Consider the following 20656-nt stretch of genomic DNA (forward strand, 5'->3'; position numbering starts at 1 on the left):
GGAAAAGAGGCATGTGAAGTGGGGAAACAGGGTTGGGACAGATAACCCTGCCGCCGGGAACCCCTGCACAGCACCTACGTATCAGGAGGCTGCAGGAGGCAGGAGGTGGGCCCACAGAGTTTATGTCTTGTCAGGTTGCCTTTGGGAGGTCATTTCACTGCACCAGGACACATGAAGTGCTGATTAGTGTTTGCATCCAGCGGGGAGGCCAGAGATAAGTTGAGAGGAAGACAGATGTCAGGGGGAAGTGGAGGGAGGGGGACGGACGGCCCACTAGTTCCCACCAAGGCTGCACACACAGTAGGATGTGCTTGGTTTGGTCCTTTGGGAAATCTTGTGCCTTTTTCTTCTTGTTGGTATGATTATTGTTGACTGTAGATCTGCGGCACGTTGTCTCTCCACCGTCTGAACGGTGGAAACATCCTTTTGGCCAAGTAAGAAGAAGTACATTCTCACTAACCCTTGCTGGGATTCCAACAGTCCCTTTGGTGAAGACATTCTTGGCTTATCTTCTTTTGCAGCTTATTGTCTTTTCAGTGTCTTTCCTCCTACTGTAAGACTTCACAAAGAGTTATGCTCTCTCAGACCAAAGACTATCTGCAGCCACACTCAGCCACCACCATGCCTTCAAACTTGTACTTGTAGGTAACCACGCCTGTGTCGTCCAGGTACAGCAGGGAGATGGGGTCCAGCTTGGTGGGCACACAACAAGCTCGTGCCGCCTTCTGAGGACTGTTGATATTGATCAGTGTTTGGACAATGGCATGCTTGGTGGGTGTGACGTGTTTAGTCAGCGGGAAAGAGCAAATACCAGTGCACTCATAGGCATCGTAACCAGTGGGCGCCAGGATCCAGCTATCCCATCCAATGTCTTTGAACTCCACAAATAGAGATTGCTTCTTGCAGTGGTCGCCTTTGGCGTTGCGTCGGATGCGCGACGCCGTGTCGTAGATCAGATTGGAGCGCATCTGGATGAGGTCTTCTTCATCCGGTTCAGCTTCTTCATTTCCCTCTCCACGGCCCCTCCCCATCTCATCCCACAGGCTCGTCCCCAGGTTGTTCTCCACAACCATGTTGGAGGTTTCATGGTCGATCATCTCATTCAGCTCGCGCTTGTCACCACGGTGATCGCTGCTTTGGTCGTCAGAGAAAACAATCAGTAGAGGTTTGTGCTTTTCCTCAGGACTGGTGTCGATCTTCATGTCCCCTTCAGGTGTATCTGTGGCGTTGTTGTCTTCTGCCACACTTTGAACATTATCATTAGCTATGCTGGCGATGTGAACTTCCAGTCGGTGTGTGGTGCCGTGGTGAGATTTGCGCCAGCGTTGAACGGCGGCGGTGAGGTCAAAGGCCTCCCAGCCGTTATCGGTGCCGTAGACCTGGCGGGAAGCCAACTCCACCATCTCTATCCGCACCCCTCCTTCTCTGAACGTGTCTCCTCTCGTTGTGTCCTCGTCAGTCATGTTGACATCCAGGTCGCGCGATTCCAGTTCGTAGATTGTGACCTTGCGGTCGACGCCGGCGTAGAGGTGGCGGTCCGTCTGGACAAGGGTGTAGAGACGAAGCTCGGCCGCGGTGATGCGTTCATGTTCAGGGACTGACATGTTGAAGAGGAGAGGATGACGCCGCACCCCTCCAACACCCACAACACTGGGAGATGAATCTGGAGAAGAGAAATAAGTGGTCCGAGTTAAACCTCTGTCCATAGTCTTTTTGTAATCATGTTTTCAGCTGAGTTCTCTAATGTACCATAACCATGTTACTGCAAACTGTTCTATTTACTCTATTTACTTGAATGACCATTTTCATGTGAATGTTGCCTTGGAAAGAGAAGTGACATTAAGAAGCATGTTGTGACTCTTTGGTTTTAATCAACTAAGGTTTTCTATACTACTTACATTATTTGTCTTTGCAGACAAAGGTGTGATTAATATTAAAACACAAATAATACTTAAGGAAAATAGAAAGCATGCTATAATACATAATACATAAATGTATTATGTAGCTATGTGTATGTCTATGTATATTTGTATGTCTTCTTCTTGTGTACTGTATGTCTTCCTGTCATTTTTTGTGTCTGGGCCCCTTTTAAAAGCTCTTGAGCTTCTCAGGGTGTCCCATTTCACATATGAAATCACAAATATTGTAATGATTTTATACCTTTTCTATATATGTGAATAAAGATGTGAATATTATTATAGGGGCATCATAATCATCATCGTCATCATAGGAGCAGATGAACCATACCTTCATTTTTGAAGCTGCGGATGATGTTGGCGGTGGGCATGGCTGTGTGGTCATTAGCAAAGCGGTTGTAGAGCTCCATCATGTACTCGGGCGGCTCCTCTCGTGTGCTCCCAGCAGGCAGCTGAGGACCCAGCCCCGACAGGTTGAAAGTGCGCAGGAACTGTTCCTTCAGGCTCTCCAGCAGGCTCTGCATGTCCACGTTGCCGTCCTGCTCCAGCAGTGACAGATCCACCACCCCGCCGTGCCCGTCTCCCAGCCCTGGAGAGGGGCGATGCCTCTGATGGGTGCTGGAGATTGGGTTGCTCTCTCCATAGAGAGGCCCCTGGAGCAGCAGGATGGAAAACAGCAACAGCAAAGTCTTGGAGCTGCAGTTGATTTCCAGTTGAGAAAGCCAAATAATCGCCATGGAAAAAACAATCTTCTGTTGTCTGTGGATAAGCTGATGCAACGAAAGGACAAAACTATTGTGATCTCTGGACCCGTTAATCCAAAGGTCAGTTTCAGAAGTGTTCAGAAAGCTCTGGTTCCCTGGCAGAAGTCAGTGGTGCCGTTGACCCTTGCACTGACCAGCGAGCCTCTCTGCAGGCGCATGTATTCCTGCTGCCTTCCTCCAGATCTCACAGCATTTATTCTCATGCACACCTTTTGATGTCCTTTGTGACAGTCCATCCGACTCATCTCTGTTGTGTCCTCTCCCCTGTCAGTCTCTCCCTCTGTGCTCTGCTCTCTTCTTCCCAGCTCTTTCTTTCTGTCCCTTATCTATGATATGGTGGGCTCTGCATTGCTCAGTGCTTATGGTCTCTTTGCTGGTGCGTGTGTGTGTGTGCGTGCTTGTGTGCCCTCAACTTTGTGTGATGCACACGAGCGTGTGTTATCTTACAACTTCCTTAATTAGGGTTTTGTAAACACTATCCTGTAGCCTCCTCCTTGTGGAATCGCTATTTTGTTTGGGTGGATGCTCCACTATTCTTCATTTGTTTATTTGCTTTGTAAATGGTGGAGGTCTGCAGGCTGCTGTTTAGGCTCCATTGAGCATTTCTTTTTGACAAAATACAGCAAGGCTCTGTTGATCTTGTTGAATGTACCAGGATGTATCTATGAGACCACACTTGTCCAAATGAAATTGAAATGCAATGAGGTGTGAGGCCTTAATGATCCACAGTGAAAGATACGGAGCTCTAGAGCCCCAAGAACAATCTCAAGTAGCCTGTGAGAGAGTAGAACAAACTGGTACAGAATAATCACTCATGTTCATACAACAAACCAACAATGTTATGTCAGGCCGGCTGAAATGTCCTGCGTGTACTTGCTCCTCTGGTAAATAAACAGACTTGTGTACAACATCCTCTTTAAAAATGCAAGAAGCTTTCATGAGTAGACAGAGCTTTATAGATGAGGGCAGTGGCTCTTTAACTTTTTCCCACCAAGGACCCCTGCAAGTTTTATTACAAAACCTGTTTGAATCCTGTGACCAAAATGCACTCACATGTTTTTATTTTGTGGAAACAGATGGAATTCTAGTATAAATAAATTACTCTTTTTCTTACTTTTGCTGAGGACCTTTAAGAAGAGCTTAAAGGGATAGTTCACCCAAAATTCAAATTTCACTCATTATCTACTCACCCTCATGTCGGCTAAGAGCTGTGAGAATTTTCAGAGTCCTCCGTGCCTTCTCTGAGTTACGGGGGGGTCCGTGCAGCAGTATTTGTCCATATAATGGTTGTGAATGGATACCAACTTTCTTCGTCTTTCTCATGTCGGGGCTTCAATACAAGAGGGACATTACAGACAAGCACTATGGAGGTATTTGGATGTTTTTTGGTGTGTCTTTTTGGACGAAGAAAGTTGGTATCCATTCACAACCATTATATGGACAAATACTGCTGCACGGACCCCCCCCGTAACTCAGAGAAGGCACGGAGGACTCTGAAAATTCTCCCAGCCCTTAGTCGACATGAGGGTGAGTAGATAATGAGTGAAATTTGAATTTTGGGTGAACTATCCCTTTAACGAATGCCTGGGTCTTTTCAGACCACAGGATTGGGGCAACAGCAATAAGGGAAATGTGGTGGTCACGGAAACTGATTTGACTCCCACCATCCAAAAGGCCATCACTGCATTTTGGATATAGCGTACACGGAGTACCATACCACCATACCAGCTCCCCAAACACCAGGATGAGAATCATTAACGCATTTGAACAACTGTCCCATTCAACCATCTGAACCCTCGTCCCACTACGCAACCGTCCTTCATTCCTGAGCTTCTTTGTGTGACCCTCAGATACACTCCTGATTGCGGCGCTGCACAGAGATGGGAAGGAATGAACTTTTTCCTGCCTCTGCCACTCATCTGCCAGGCTGACAGTTGACAGACGTGCTGTTATCTGTCGCTCTGTTAAACTGCTGCCACAACAGACTATCACATCTTCCTGATGGCCGTAAGAAGGCTTGATAGTGGCAATGTCCTCTTGCGCGCACACACACACACACACACACACACACACACACACACACACACACACACACACACACACACACACACACACACACACACACACACACACACACACACACACACACACACACACACACACACATCCAGTCAAGCCCCTCCATATGGTTTCTATTATTGTGTAAGAAATGAGGATTTATGATGTGGGCCAGAGTTGCTATTTTTGGACTTAACCTTGCACCAGAGGATAGTTTGGATCTGATATCCTGATTTTATAATTTTCGGTTTTTACAGTATTGTTTGTTTGTTTTTTTAAATCGAAAGCATTTTTAAAATCAAGTTTGGAATAATTAATCCCATTTTGCTCCTCACCAATTCCTGAGAGAAACATCTGACTCGTTTGTTTGCTTGTTTTGTTTTTTTTTCCTGCAGTTTTGGGGCAGTAAGTGCACAGTTTTTTTTTGTTTGTTTTTTTCCTGCAGCATCTGGGGATGAAAGTTGCTGCGAGTGAACCAGAGCAATAAGGCTACAGAATGTAAAACTGAAACAGTGAGCTGACACATAGTGGACCTTGCAGCTCCAGCGTAAGAGGAACTGCAGAGCCATGTGATAACTGTCCATGTGTTTGTTCATTACAAACAGACCCATTAGCCTTTGTTAATATCTATTGATGAACTGTTCTCTGTGGCTGGATAAAAGCAATGTCTGACTTTTCAATGCGGATGTTGTTGTTTGTCCAAATACAAAAAGGGGAATAATTATCCTGAGCTGGTAACATTGCTTGTTATTTTATATTGAACATCCGCATGTCAGAGCACTGTGTCACGCTGCTACAAGTTTGTCAATAAAGCTCAGATGTAACAGTTTAACCAACAAAACACACTTTCCCCTGTGTCTCCTTCATGCTCCATTGCCTCTTGCTTTGGTGAGATCATCATCATGTAAAACTTCTGGAAATTCACTGATGTGTTGGCAAATACAATAATCTATTATTTTTGTATTATAGATTATTTTAAACATCGACAGAGATACTTTACACAAATACCATTTTATTAATTTACCACTGGAATGACACATCACAAGACCAACTGATTGTCTGTTCAACATGACGGTGCACGTCATAAAATGATGCACTTTAGTTGTCCTCAAAGAGTCTAATCTACGCTGATGTTGCTGTTCTGCCATGGAAACTCAATTCTTCCATTTTCACGAACAAGATAAAAATTTTGCAAAGAAATAATCTCCCAAGTCTGGTGCTGCACGGTCCAGGAAGTTCATACAGAGTGACGCAGCCTCTCCAGGAGGATTTTACATTATATTCTAAGGCTTGGATGTAGATGATGAGTAATGTTGAGACCTCCCCCGACAGACACAAAAATGTGAGTAACCTTCAGGTCCAAACAGAGCTCAGATGGAACCAGTCCAGTCTTTTCCCACTGGAGGATGGTGGTATTTTCCATAAAAAGCTCCTGTGAGATCAGAACTGTTCAGCTACTAGTAACTAGTCGTGACTGGAGAGTCTGATCATGAGTGAGAACGATGTTTAGGTGGGAGCTTGTGCCTTTCCGCCGAGGAACTGCTGAATTTCTCTTTGGAGCTCATTGTTGCGTTTTTGGGCCTCGTCTCGACTGCGCTCAGCATTCTTCAGGCAGATCTCCAGAGCGGCCACACGGCGGCGCTCTGCCTCCAGAGCAGCCTGCAGCTCAATCACTGTGGCCCTCAGCTCCTTGTTCTCTTGCTGCAGACTGAGGGAGACAGCCAGAGAGACAGAGAGTCAGACACACAATCAGACTATTTACTGTTCTTATGTTCGTCACTGTAGAGCAGATGAGTCAAGTCCAAGTTGATGTCAAAACGATGTCATCCTGATATAAAGCCCCTTTGTGTAATATACTGACTCATAAAATGAAAATGTCTCAAGAATATCTCAATTTCCCTCTTTTCTATGTTTTCCCTTGTTGTTCGTGTGGATGTGGATGAATGCTTTTAATGTCACTGAATATGAATATGAACTTTCTTTTTTAATTTTCAGTTGTTTCACTTCAGTTTTAGTTGAAGGACTGAATCCTCCCCTTTGATCTACAGTAGCTTTAAAAAAAATCTGACAATATTCATAAAACAGCATTTTCATGGATTAATTTTGGGGTCTTTCACCCACATCCATCTGAGTTGTTGTTTTTCTCTGTTTCCCACTGTCTTTGACCTGTTTGTTTCTATACAGTCCTGCCAGTTTTATTGTCATTGTAATGTTTAATTTCATCCCCTGTGATTTTATTTTGTTGTTTTAACTGCTATCCTCATTTTCTCTGTTTAGCACTTCGTACTTTCATTTGAGTGCTCTATAAATGAAGTTTATTATTATTATAAAAGTTGTTTTAATGAGCATAACACATGTAGAGGCTGGTGGAGGTCTGTTAGTCTAGATGTGACTCACGTGTCTCCAAGCTGCTTGTTGTCTTTCTTGGGCTCAGCCTTGCTGTTGAGCTGTGGACGTGGAGCAGCCACTGGCAGCGTCTCTACACTCTTCTGATGGGGCAGCACCCGGGCAGGTTGGGGTTCGCTGTTAGGTTTCTGGTTGCCAGCTGTCGAAGAAGCCGCGCTGTCGCTTCCTCTTCGGCACGCGAGCTTCTCCTCTCCCTCCTTGTTGTTGCTCAACTGAGGCCCCCCAAACAACGACCCTGAACCCCGCAGGTCCAGGATCTTAAAAATGTCCTCTGAGAACGTCCCGCTCTTCTCCTCCCCACTCTCCTGGATGCGACTCCACCGGTTGAGCGCGTCGGCCTTGGCTGCCATACCGGTGAGGGGGCAGTTGAAGGTGGGCAGGGTCTGGGTGCGTTTGCGGGGACTTCCAGGCCAGTCCTCTGTGGACTGAGAGACAGGCTCTGGATGGACGGCCTGGCTGCTGTTTTCTTTGAATGGACCTGGACTGTCAGTGTCCTCCTCCTCCTCTGGAGACTCAGACAGAGACGTATCACCCATCTGAAATAATCACAGAATGGATGATTAATCACAGTGTTCATGAAGAGAAGTAGAAAATCCATTCATAACAAAAAAAAACTATGACTCATGATGCTATATGTCCTTTAACTGTATGTATATGAAGTAACTTAAAGGGATAGAAAATGGGCAAATTGGCCCATTGCAATAATCCCTATAGTCATAGCAGTAGGTTCGTTATGTTTAATTGTCTGTGCAAGCTATTTTTAGAACGGCGTATATGAATTTGATGAGGGAAACCAAGAAATCCCATTAGCCTCCGTAGCGTATTATATACAATTAAAGGCAACAAACCTACTGCTATGATCATAGGGATTATGGCAATGGGCCAATTTGCCAAAATGTTGAACTATCCCTTTAACTAACACAGTGTAAATAAGCTGGAGCCCAAAGAAAAGGTCAATGTCCCATCCTTTACACAGTGTTTTTTCTCTGAATAAAAGCCTTAAAGGAAAACACTCAGGGAAACCAAATCCTTCAAGGCTGTTAAGTGGATCCAAGTGGGCGGGCAATGACATCACAACGTTACATAAGTCTTGACGGCTGTTAATGCTTAGTTTGTGAATATTGGTGGTGTGCTTCTCCTAGTGATTCAAGGCTTTGATACTTTCACAGCAAAAGATATTAAACATGTATCTTAAACTGTCAGTTTGAGGCAACATGTTTCTGGGATGTAGAGAGTGGATCCACATTCACACAGATATTTCATATAGCAATGAATTTACCAAGCTAGTATTAGTACCCATACCAGAGTGAACTAATGGTATAAGTAACACACAGCAGACATAACCACTTATGTCTGCTGTGTGTTACTTACCCAGCTGATAGAATAATGCACTTTCTCATTGGATACAACACAAAATATCTGAGATACTCTGATGTGTTTTCATCTCTTCCTGTACTTCAGAATAAACCCCCCAAAACAGGACACTAAAACTAAAACTGCTGGAGATGTTTAATGTACCTCTGCAGATTCCCAGCCCACAAAGCTTCGAGGAGTGTTCTTCTGGCTCTCGGCCTTGTTTGGGGGAGGGGAGGGGGCCACGTCTTTGGAGAGAGGAAACAGGGTTTCATGTTTTCTGATCATCACTGTCATCAGCTTCTGGATCTGAGGAGTTGCTGCGAAGAAAAACAAACACAAATGAGAAAAGATTATGAGCGGCATGTCTCATTTTTTGGTTCTTATGCAAATCCTTCACTGATGTTGTTCAAGCTTCTGATAAAATACTAGATTACTTTTTGATTTCTCTCATGAGCTTTCCTTATATTTCAGATATGATGAGATTTGATCACCACTGGTGAAGTGTGCGGAATTGATAAAGTTAAGACATGTTTACAAAGTCCTAATGTCATGTTTGTTAATGGCTGTATCCATTTCATGAATATTCTGTCCAAAAAAGAGAAGTACTGTATGTAGCTGTGTGGCAGTATTGCCACATCATTGCTTAATAGAAATGGCAGTTACATACGATTTGGATTCTGAACAGTAGCCTACAGTTTTCACTGTCAATACAGAGAAACATCAAACACATCCACATGATGTCAAGATTGTAAGACAACACGTCTAATTATCTCCTCAGCTCCTAATTACACATTGTAAGGAGCAACATGTTAACTGATCAGTGAGCAGTGTGTTCTCACCCTTCATCACAGTGATGGGGTCTTCTATCAAAGGTTTGAGCAGGTTGATCCCCATCACTGTAGCCAGGTTCTCCACGTTCATCTTGTTCACGGCCGCATGCAGCTGCACCTCAAACAGGAACCTGAAAACAGTCAGACACACATGAGGAGACACAGATGAGTGTCTTTTTGAAGGGACATTTAGTAGAGTATATCCTCTCTAACAACAATGTCCCATAATGCTTTGTGCTGCAGCTTCTACTCACCGGCACACGTAACTGAGGAGGTTGTAGTTAACTTTGGGAAGAAGAGCGACTTGTTTCTCTAACATTTCCCAGCCCTAAAAAGGAGCAAAAGATGAAAAAGACATGCACATTTAAAATATTATAATAATGCACACACACACACACACACACACACACACACACACACACACACACACACACACACACACACACACACACACACACACACACACACACACACACACACACACACACACACACACACACACACGTTTCCAGTTGCAACATGTGGACAAACCTCTGTATTGCTGTAGTCTATATTGTTGGTGCAGTCCAGGAAGGCGTCATACTGAGACCAGGGCACCACGGGCTCTGGCAGCTCCCGCAGGTACAGCTTGAGCAGCGACGCCACCGTATGGACGTCTGTGTCACTGCAGACATTGACACATATTCAGTGGACATACATTAAGAGTGACATACTGTAAATACTCATTGAGACAATAGGCCAGTGTTGGATGAATGAGTAGGCTACCACAGGCATGTAGTTTGCTGGATTTTATTCCTTCAAGATAACAAATGTGTAAATATTTTTATGCATATTTATATAGTGGACTGTAGTCTAAACAAGGTCTTTTTACATTCTACTGCGTGGAAGACAAGGTTTTCTAGGAAACTGTTGTTTGGATCTCTCGACTTAGTTTTGCACGCTGAGCACCAGGCTAATGTTTATTTGTGCTGTCTTGGCTCAGTCAAAAACACAGTCAGACGGAAAATCACACAATCTTGCATCCTCTGTTTTGTTCTTGGCCTGAATTATGACATAAAACATCTTTCAGTAGCTCTTGTTTACACAAGATTGCAGACAAAGATGTTAAATGGATGTTTTAATCAACAGCACTCTGTCAGAGGAGCCTGTGATGTTGAGTAACAGAGACGTCCTCCTCTGTGCCTGCTAGAACAGGATGTGGTGTCGCCTTCAGCTCTGAGCTGACAGAAAATTATCTTCATCTCTCTCAAGTGTACTTGCTTCTCAGAAGGGAAAAAGCTGATGCTGTTGATTGAGGTTATGGCATTTTCACCTTATATAGCAGTGACCTTCTTCAGCTCACGCCATGTACCAAGCAGATTTAAAGGTTTCAAATTAAATGATTTTGACAGGTGTATCACTGTAATGAGCAAACCACTTTTGACTTTTTTGTAGTCAATGAATATTTAGCATTTGTTGTGGTTTTCAATACCCTAGATACAATATAGTATTTGCCCCATACACACTAAACCACTTAAACCACTCCTCATAGTTATTAAAGTGAGTTAATTCTCCATGTTGTTATAGAGTCAGTTTTATTTTATTTATTTTTTTATTTTATTTTGCACAAACATATCATTTAAAATAGTATGATCAATTATTATGATTGGGATGTGCGAAGGGGAGGTATGAAACCCAAAAGGGCTTATGAAAACCTCACCCATGAAGAACATAATCAAAAACCAAATTTGTGAAAGGGATAGTTCAACCCATTGCCATAATCCCTATAGTCATAGCAGTAGGTCCATTACCTTTATTTGTCGGTGCAAGCTATTTTTAGAATGGCGGAGCAGAGCCGCGAGCTGCTCAGAGCTACACTGCAGAGGCTAATGGGATTTCTTGGTTTCCCTCATCAAACTCATCAAATACACAATCCAACAACTCCAAAACGCTCTCGTGGACAAGTTGTGACCTTCACATTCACCACGCTATGAGATAATAATGGAATGTTAGGAGAAAGAGTTGTTTTCGAGGCAAATACAGAGACTGCTTGCTGAAGGCAACGTGCATCAGCGGTTTTGCATGAATTTACCTCTAAAACAACTCTGTCTCATAACGTTCCGTTATTATCTCATAGCGTGGTGAATGTGCAGGTTACAACTTGTCCACGAGAGCATTTTGGAGTTGTTGGATTGTGTATTTGATGAGTTTGATAAGGGAAACCAAGAAATCCCATTAGCCTCCGTAGCGTAGCTCTGAGCAGCTCGCGGCTCTGCTCTGCCGTTCTAAAAATAGCTTGCACCGACAAATAAAGGTAACAAATCTACTGCTATGACTATAGCGATTATGGCAATGGGCCAATTGGGCCAAAATGTTGAACTATCCCTTTAAGTTAGTTCAAGTTAAAAGCTTCAGTAAACAACATGTGTAGACAAAATGAGTGTGTTACCTGGGGAAGGAAGGCCTCTCTCCTGCATCGAAGGCATCTCTGAACTGTTTAACAACGTTGTCCTGCCCGGGCAGCCGGAAGATGCCCTCCTCCTCCAGCCCTTGTTCTTTAATGAACTCGACACACTTCTGCACCAGGATCGGTACCATGTGAGGCCCGAAACGCTGCTCATATATCACGGTGTCCTTGAGACTCTTTGCAAACACTGCAGAGAAGTAGAAACATTTTACATGAAATTCTTAGCCCAATAATGTGCAACCAGAAAACATTTGAGGTGCTTCAACACAAGACACAGTTCATCAGTTTCAGCCCAAAACCTGCATTTTGTAAAATGACCACTAGTGGCTGGATCCAAAAGTGAGTTGTATTTTAAAATGCCCAATTTTACGGCAGAAATAAAGTCATTTTCAGGGGGTCATCCCTATGATCCCCGGGTCCTATGTTCCCCTATGTGATTGGGGAACATAGGACCATTTCTCTAACAAAGTTATGTTCCCCGCTTTTCCCCAAAAGGACCATGGGAACATGCAATTTTTGGTCCCATACCTGGAAGTGGAGTTGTGACTTTGAGTAAGAAGTGGAATTGTTCCATTGGTTGGGTTTAGGTAATGAAGAAAGGAGTTGGTTAAGTTTAGTAAGAACATCAGGTAGGCTAGAGGCTAGACAGGCCAGATAGATAGAGTCCAGATAAGTAGAGAGAGTATTGCGACCAGGGAACATTGGACCCTTTTGGGGAAAAACGGGGAACATAGGACCCGGGGAACATAGACGCTCCCGTTTTCAGCCTGGTACAGCTAATTAATTTCTAATTAAAGCAGAAGTAAGTGATATATTTGTGTTAATATAAGTCTTAAATAGTTATATCTTCCAACAGCAATCACTTACATAGAGTGTTTGGACTGAAACACGGGTCTGTCAGTCCCTCTGCTCTGCTCTGAGCCGAAGAGAAAACATTTATCGTATCCTACAGTTTTTATCCAATGAGGAGAGAGAACGGCATGCAGGGCTGTGTGTGCAGCCAAGGAACGCCGTGAATGTGGTGACGTAGGGACGAGGACTGTTATGGTGCGTTCAAGGAAACTCGTATTTTTCCGACCGTGAAGTGGTACCAGTTCGATCTGGTACGAGTTCACCGGTCGGAAGTTACGAGTGGCCGTTATAGTGACTTTCACCGGTAAAACAGGTCGGAAAAACACGAGTGGGTTGCCTGAAACGCTACAAAGTCGTAAGTTGTGACTTGAAGCTGTAATTTACGATTTCAATTGCTTTTGAAACCGTTACGGCTTCAAGTCACGACTTACGACTTTGTAGCGCTCCAGGCAACCCGTAACTTGTGTTTTTCCGACCTGTTGCCTGTGAAAGTCACTATAACGGCCACTCGTAACTTCCGACCCGTGAACTCGTACCAGATCGAACTGGTACGACTTCACAGGTCGGAAAAACACGAGTTACGGGCTGCCTTGAACGCACCATAACTTCTTGTCAGCCGACGGAGTTAGCAGCCCCCGCCCTCGTCATGGATCTATTGGTCCTCGTCCCTACGTCACCACATTCACGCGCATCCCTTGGCTGCACACACAGCCCTGCATGCCGTTCTCTCTCCTCATTGGATAAAACTTGTAGGATACAAGAAATGTTTTCTCCTCGGCTCAGAGCAGAGCAGAGTGACTGACAGACCCGTGTTTCAGACCAAACACTCTATGTAAGTGATTGCTGTCGAAAGATATAACTATTTAAGACTTATATTAACACAAATATATCGCTTACTTCTGCTTTAACAGCAGTACCTGGTGTGAACACATTTTAAACTCATTAAGGCTTAACGTTATATAACGTTAAGCCTTAATGAGTTAGAGTTTTAGTTCATAGTTCATAGTCCATCAGCTCACCATGAACCCAACTTATTCAACTCACTCATCTTAACCATTGGTAACCTTACCTTACCTGGCTTACTAGCTTAGCTTGTCAACTAGTTAATTAATAGCAAGCTGTGCTAGCGATGCTAATGGGAGCTTGCGCTTGCTATATAAAACCAGCATGTGCCAAAATCTTGGCTTCACACACGCCTCACCTCTTAACCCAATTTTGGATTTAAGTTTGGTGGAGTCAGACATTAACAGGGTCCATGCTATTTGCAGCAGTGACTGTTTGTCATTTGTCATTTTTGGAAATACCCTTACTTTCTTTCATGCTGAGATAGCACTTTCATGTCTGCATGGGAATATGAGTCCAGGAGATATTTTTGCTAAGCATAGCCATGATCAATAAATTCTTATAGTCTTTATCACTGCAATGTTGCAGGGCTTTTACATTAAAGAAATTAGGTATACATTATTAATGAGTGAGATTTACTGGTGCTGTTTTGTTAGGCTACCCTCAGACAGAGCCAGACGTTATGCAAGCTGATACTGTCTCATGGGTGTGACTTCATTCTTTATGTATAAGTTGAGGTACATCATAATTATTTTCATCTGTCTTCATAGGAAGCTGAATGAGCCATTTTCCCAAAAGAACACTTTCTGGGTTTTTTGGTGGTCTAAGTGTGACTTTGCAATTGCTGTGATGACTCAGCAACAGATCTACGACATTTCTCCCTGCGTGTGACCTAAAGGTTCTTTCATCAATAATGTAATGTGGATACAGACAGAGCCTTCTGTTTGTGCACTGCATTCATTCCATGCTGTAGCCTATCCTGAAAGCTTATAGGGATCAAATGTAGAACCACCAGAAACCACGAGGGCAGTGTCCCACATTTCAAGCACGACTATTAAAACACAATAAAGGACACAATGAATAGACATTCAGAAAGTGGCAGGGCATTTTTGAGTAAAGATAGTGTGAGTTGATGAGAAGTTATAAACATACTGTACATACAGTATGATGATGTGAGTTAATCGGGCACAGGGACAGATAACTATTAGGCCTAAAGCAGAGCAGGATGGAGATCAGACAGCAAAGGGGAAGTGGAGGTCTATGACTGGTTCAGTGTGACACCTCTAGGCTATGTAAAGGATGATTAGGGGTATGTGGTCAGATATGGTTTTAGATTTTCCATATGTATAAGTAGGCTAATGCATAAATCCAGTTTTACTGAACCTCCACTTGTTGGCGCTCCAATGACTCTTCGTAGGGTGCGGACCCACTCCTCCATGTCACTCTGGCAGCTTGCCATGAGCACATACGGACATCGTTCTCTGTCTCCAGTTGAACCTGTGAAATGAGTTTTAAAGAAAAATGATGTCTTAGTCAAGAAAAACCTTGAGAACGATGAGTCAGATTTACAGTGAAGCCTGAGGATGTTATTACTTCTACATAAACGGTCATCATTCTGTGTCTCCAGTTGCAACTGTGAAATTAATTTTCATAAATATTATGTCTTTAAAAAAAAACTTGAGAAAGATGAGTAAGATTTCCAGAATCATTTCTTGGTAGCTTCTAACTTCTACCATACAGATTGAAATTAAATCAAAAACAGTGAATTACACGTAAAGGTGGAATGTTTAGGTGCCGTAATAAATTTGCCATCCGGGATCTAAAAGTAGGTTTTGAGTCAACTCTGCTCCCATTTAAAGGTTGATCGTCTGCTTACGTGGTATGATCTCAAAGAGATATTTCCCAGGGTCATCTGAGTTTGGAGGGAGTTCATTAACTTTACTGAACCGTAGCTGGATGACTCCCTGGAGAAACCAGGAACACACACACACACACACACAGAAAGAGAGAGAAAGAAAGTCATGCAATATCAAAACCATAAGTCCTTCATGTCAAGACTGAACCATTTATAGACAACCCCATCCTCCCACTTTTAAACGATTTTTTGTTGTTGTTGTTGTACAGTTTCTTTTATATCAGTTAAACCGTGTCACGTGGTGTTTTTGCAGATGTAGGCTACAACACACTGACTGAAATGGGCAAAAAAGAAGAAGAAGAAAAAACCCCACTACTGAATGGTTATCTTTTGTTTAATGTCTTAATGTCAATTCATGTTCACTGTTTACATCACAGCATATACAGTGTGCTGCAGCCCACTCCTTCAGTCCCCCACTTCCCACCCACAATTTCATGTTTTTACAGCAAGGTCAAAAGTAGCAATGGCTCTTTGACCATTGGAGTTATTCCTAACAATTCTATGGCTCAATCAGCTCAAGGATGCAGACAGCATGTGTCTGCCCTTGATCACTGACCCTGAATGAAAGTGATAGTTGTTTTGTTCTTAAGTTTTCATTAACTGTCCTCTCGCTTCCTGTGTCACTACCTCTCATTTCCTCACAGGAAGTACATCAGGGGTTCAACAGAAAAATGAACAAAGAAGGGAGGTGATCAGACATCAAACAAGGTTTGCCCAGACTTTGTAAAATGTAAAAAGAGAGTACAGGACCCAGTCTGCAGTATAAACCAGCTGACCAACAAACAAGAAGGAGGACTGAAAAATGAACACAAGACCTCTCTCAATTCATTTTGTTTACAGGAAGTGTGCAAAGTGTCTGTGGTCTTGATTGGGACAGATAACCGATAGGCTACATTTATTATTAAACTCTGAACGAAACTGCAGAAATTCTGGACATTTAATATGAAAACATCCAGCTGTTGCACTTAATAATGTAATAAAAAGCAGCCTCTAGTGTCTGAGCACCAGGAGACCACCACAGACCATCAACGTGTGATTAAATGGAAATGATTAAGTGAATACATGAGCCAAATATAACAGGTAACTGTTGCCTTTTAATTCCCTAATATGTGGAATATGTGTGAATTTCTTTGGAATAAATGAGCATGTGTTTTATAGCAACAAAGGGCAAAAAAGTACAGACCGATGATAAATAATAAAAGATAAGTGGGTCTGACCTGGACAGTTGTCTCCTTGTCATCTTTGTGGTACGTCAGCGTGCTCCCTCTCAGTACAAAGTAACGCTGCTGCCAGTTCTTGACTAAAGATCTCTGTTGTTTCTTCAGCCAGCCGGCCTTCAGCGGCCTCTCCATGGACCTGGAGGAGCGCGGTGAGCCCTGGCCGGGGCCTCCCTCTCCAGGGGTCACGCTCTTGGATCGAGCTGCCAAACACCACAAGGGGAGAAGTTGGGGAGTCAAATTCAACAATCCCTAATGCTCTGTCACAATCGAAGCTATGAAACTTTACCAACATATCAGCACTGCTGGTTTGCAGCACAGCACAGCACTTCCCCTTTTTCATATGAATATGCATCAGCCTATCAAGGTCGAGAGACCTGCTCAACGTAGTCTATTTTCCTTCCCCACACATCGGCTACAGGCTGAAAGGAAATTGCTGGTCAGAGCTGACCCGTTTCCTGTGCAGGGTGCACGAATGCAGCTGTGATTCTACAACTGCAACTCAACCAACAAAACACTTTAACGGTAGTGATATATGTTCAGAATGAACTTGAAGTGAAACTGACACTTAAACAAATGTCATGTTATTTTCAGGTTATTCTAAGAATGTCACCCTTGACTGCCACACTTTGTCACCCATGAGTGTGTGACCATGAGACGCCTTCATCGGGGTGATTAATGTTGCGATCAAAGGGCAGCGGCAGAGGTGTACGTGGCCTGGAGAGGACACAGTGGGATGGAAACAGCCTGAGCAGCACTCAGGGTGGTAAGACTGCAGAGATAACCGGACCGAGATCAAACCCCGGTGCTCTGTTGTTCTTAAATTCACCATGTCTTCTTAAACAAGATGATAGAGGAGAAGAGAAGAAGAAGGGCTGCACTGGGGTAAACAGGAAGCCGCCGTATAATCGCCAGAGACCCGTAACACTTTGAAGGTCTCCACCTCGCAGCTTGAGAGGCCTTTGGTCTAAATTTACTACCATCACCCTCCCTTGATTAGTGGAAAGTTAAAGTGCTGTTGAGGAACCATGAGCCCACACACAGAGGTCGATGTCACACCACGCCCTCAGCTGACAAACACACTTAACTTTAAACTGGCCCCAATTCATGATGAGCCAAAGGGTCTGTGAACACCTCAAAGATGCGTTCGACGCCCACCATTTAAGTTATCGAGGGCAACACTTCCTCATCAAGATGGGCACGGTGGAGAAAGAGATTCAGTCTCCAAGATATAGATGCTTTTCCTCACATAAAAAGAGAAAAAAAACCTCTGCCTCTCATTGAGAAATTCTGGATCAGGTGACCTCCACTGATTGTGGGTGAAAGAGCAGAGTGTATCATGAGGGTTAGAGGAGGAGACGTCAGGTGGACACATTGTTGACCTCTGTAAGCTAAGAAACAGTGTGTTAGTGGTTGTGCTGATGCAGTTTTCTGCTGAGCCGTGAGTATCAAGATACACTGAGAAAGAAACAGAAAACGCTCCTGACCTTTATTATGTAGGTGTTAGCTTTTAAGTGGCAGTGGCTCACATAGTGTAGTGTAGAAGTTATTAATGCTAACTCTCGCTGTTTGTTAGTTCCAAAGCAGAAATAAACAGTCATGGTGTCGGTGGTGTGCAAGGGGGGGCTTTTTTTTCCTTTTTGCCCCTGCCCTTCAAAAAGTCTGTGCACGCCACTGCATGGTGTTGACTGACTGAATGAAATGTGTAAATTTCAGTTAAATATTTACCCTTTCCTGAAATGTCAATAATTAGCATGATAGGATGTATTCAGATAGAATGGAGATGCAACTGAACTCCTTTTTCTTTTCTTTTTTCAAAAGAAAATGTCATGAGTTTCTCATCTAAGTATTGGCAGAAAACAAAAATAGCACAGTTCCTAAAATACTGAACTATTCCTACTTCTGTGTCAGCAGAACAGGAAAAGCAATTTATAGCATCATGAAGAATTTTAGTGTCAGGATTATTCAGTTACCATTCATTTCTGTACACTCACACTGGCAAGTGTTTGGTTGTCCTTTCAAAATTTCACAAAACACCATTGTGTGGTTTATGTGCGTTGCACACACGTCATATACTGTACAAACCCCCGTGCTGCAGACACTGTTACACGCACTAAGTGACAAAGTCAAAGCTCTGCAGGAACTTAACTCTTGCATCAGTTTCCTGAGTCACTCCCGTTCCTGGGTATAAAATCTACCATCTGTCATGGCCCACAAAGCTTCTCAAGGTAAAAAAAAAATTGCGTGCGTGAATCACCAGCTTTCAGGAAGTTGTACTTTTGTACTGCAGCAAGAGCTTGACTGTTACAGCAGATGATATTCAGTTGATGTGAAGCAGATAATGAACAAATGCCCTGCAGGCAGCTACTTCCTTCCCCAGTGCTGAACAACCAGTACCACTGACTGTAAAAAAAAAATGATTAGAGCAGGAGCCCACATGATGCACACCATGAACAATAGCAGGGCTAACCTACACAGTCACTGCTGATGTTGTACCAACCGTTGTGCCATCTGACAGGAAACAAGGCATGTTACTGCACTGATTCCACCTTATGCAAACACTGGTGAGCGCAGTATTAGTAAGTCTAGACAGCTGTGCAGTCACCTTGAAATACATGCCTGCGTATGCGCAAAAGTTAGTCAATGTCTTGTTGAGTTACTTTGAATGTCTGGCTATCTCATGTTTTTTATGTTCTCATATCTCTATGTAATTGAGGTGTATGAAATGTGGGAATGTATGTTAATGTATGTAAGTTGCACTTCTCGATGCCGCTCTGTACGAAATGGTGAAAACAATTTTCCTTGGAAAGGACAAATAAACTCATCTATCTATCTATCAAACTATTTGAAAGGACAGTGATTTGTGTCCTATAAGAAAAAGTCTGAAAACAACTCTGGTTGCAATCATCACGTAGCAAAAAACCACCAACATACACAATGACCCATAATGAGAAAATATGGTGCAGTGATTAGTTTTACTGCATACACAATCAATTTGCCAATAAAAAATGCAGTACTATGATTTTCTTGAAAAAAAAAGGCAAACCCATTTTAAAAGGAACATCAATAAAGTGTATTTGTTTCCTCTCTACCATCACCTGTAGTTTATCTTACATGTAGTGAGTTTACATCCCATCAGATGACTGCAGCAGCTACATATCCAAACTGTAAAACGTCTGAAAATGTGAAGTGTTGAGGTGTGCTGCATCCACAGTGCCAGCCAGTGAATGCAGCACGGACACTTGCTTACCTATGCGAGATGTCTCAGCCTTGAAGGTGCTGAAGTCCCAGTTGCGAGGTAGTTTCAGAGACATTATCCTTAACTCATAACACAGGTCAGTGGTTCATTTCACACATACAGCCCACCGGAGCATGTACGCACACACATCCATACACACACACACAAACACACACACACATATACACAAACACGCGCGCACACACTGACACACAAACTCACACACACATGAAAACTGGAGATATCGCAGATCACACTTCCTACTTCCTGTGTGTTAATTTTTCTTCTTCTTTTTTTTCAGCCACTCAAAACGTGTCGTCTCATGTTGCCTTTACTTCCATGTTCATACTTGTTCTCTGTGCTATGTTTTAAGTCTTCCAGTCTTGATTCAGTATAAAGTCTCCAGGGGCTTCATGTATACTGGGGACTTTTCAGATGACTGTTCACCGGTTCACATTAAAAGCAGGGGTGTCTTCTCAACGGAAACGGTTTCACCTCTTGGTTTTGCTCCTTCAGAAAGGATGTTGCTTCACCGCTCGAGCTGCATGAGAGAGGAGGACAGCATCAGTCAGTGTTTATAAAAGCTGCTTTTAATTACAAAGCTTGAGGACTCATCATGTACATGTACTGACCTCTGGCTGCAATGCTGCTCCATCTTTAGAGAAACAAACGTGTTATATAATGGGTCAGTAGGTGTTATGAGTGTCTATTTCAAAATGGGGAAGAAGACCAAGAGGGAAGAAGCCAGTCAGACAGTGGCCACATGATGTGGTTTTTATACATCTTTTTATTTTTCTCTGAACCAAGGCGAAGCA

At 43.3% G+C, this 20656-nt stretch overlaps 2 protein-coding genes across 2 annotated transcripts; both read right to left on the minus strand.

Annotated features, from left to right (window-relative positions):
* Positions 1-422: 422 nt before the first annotated feature.
* bmp10 (bone morphogenetic protein 10) lies at positions 423-2695 on the minus strand. The gene is made up of 2 exons (XM_083978530.1): positions 2248-2695; positions 423-1663 (listed from the first exon to the last, which is right to left on the minus strand). Exons 1-2 carry the CDS (start codon positions 2651-2653, stop codon positions 594-596), a joined length of 1476 nt encoding a protein of 491 aa, XP_083834656.1. The 5' UTR covers positions 2654-2695; the 3' UTR covers positions 423-593.
* A 3076-nt stretch (positions 2696-5771) lies between these two features.
* On the minus strand, positions 5772-20501 carry arhgap25 (Rho GTPase activating protein 25). Its single transcript, XM_083978411.1, has 12 exons — positions 20474-20501; positions 19854-20382; positions 16604-16806; positions 15348-15435; positions 14855-14968; positions 11759-11963; positions 9862-9994; positions 9585-9658; positions 9340-9461; positions 8663-8817; positions 7136-7680; positions 5772-6446 (listed from the first exon to the last, which is right to left on the minus strand). The coding sequence occupies exons 2-12, from the start codon at positions 19915-19917 to the stop codon at positions 6245-6247; spliced, it is 1905 nt and encodes a 634-aa protein (XP_083834537.1). The 5' UTR covers positions 19918-20382; positions 20474-20501; the 3' UTR covers positions 5772-6244.
* Between the last annotated feature and the right edge of the window lie 155 nt (positions 20502-20656).

The sequence above is a fragment of the Trachurus trachurus genome (assembly GCF_905171665.1).
Source record: "Trachurus trachurus genome assembly, chromosome: 9".
NCBI classification, from domain to species: Eukaryota; Metazoa; Chordata; class Actinopteri; order Carangiformes; family Carangidae; genus Trachurus; species Trachurus trachurus.

Coding starts and splice junctions, on each gene's coding strand:
- bmp10 (XM_083978530.1), bottom strand. CDS start 2,653: ATGGCGATTATTTGGCTTTCTCAACTGGAAATCAACTGCAGCTCCAAG. Junction 1,664..2,247: donor CCGCAGCTTCAAAAATGAAG/GTATGGTTCATC, acceptor TCTCTTCTCCAG/ATTCATCTCCCAGTGTTGTG.
- arhgap25 (XM_083978411.1), bottom strand. CDS start 19,917: ATGTCTCTGAAACTACCTCGCAACTGGGACTTCAGCACCTTCAAGGCT. Junction 14,969..15,347: donor TCTCTTTGAGATCATACCAC/GTAAGCAGACGA, acceptor CTCATTTCACAG/GTTCAACTGGAGACAGAGAA. Junction 11,964..14,854: donor TGGAGCGCCAACAAGTGGAG/GTTCAGTAAAAC, acceptor ACTTCTCTGCAG/TGTTTGCAAAGAGTCTCAAG.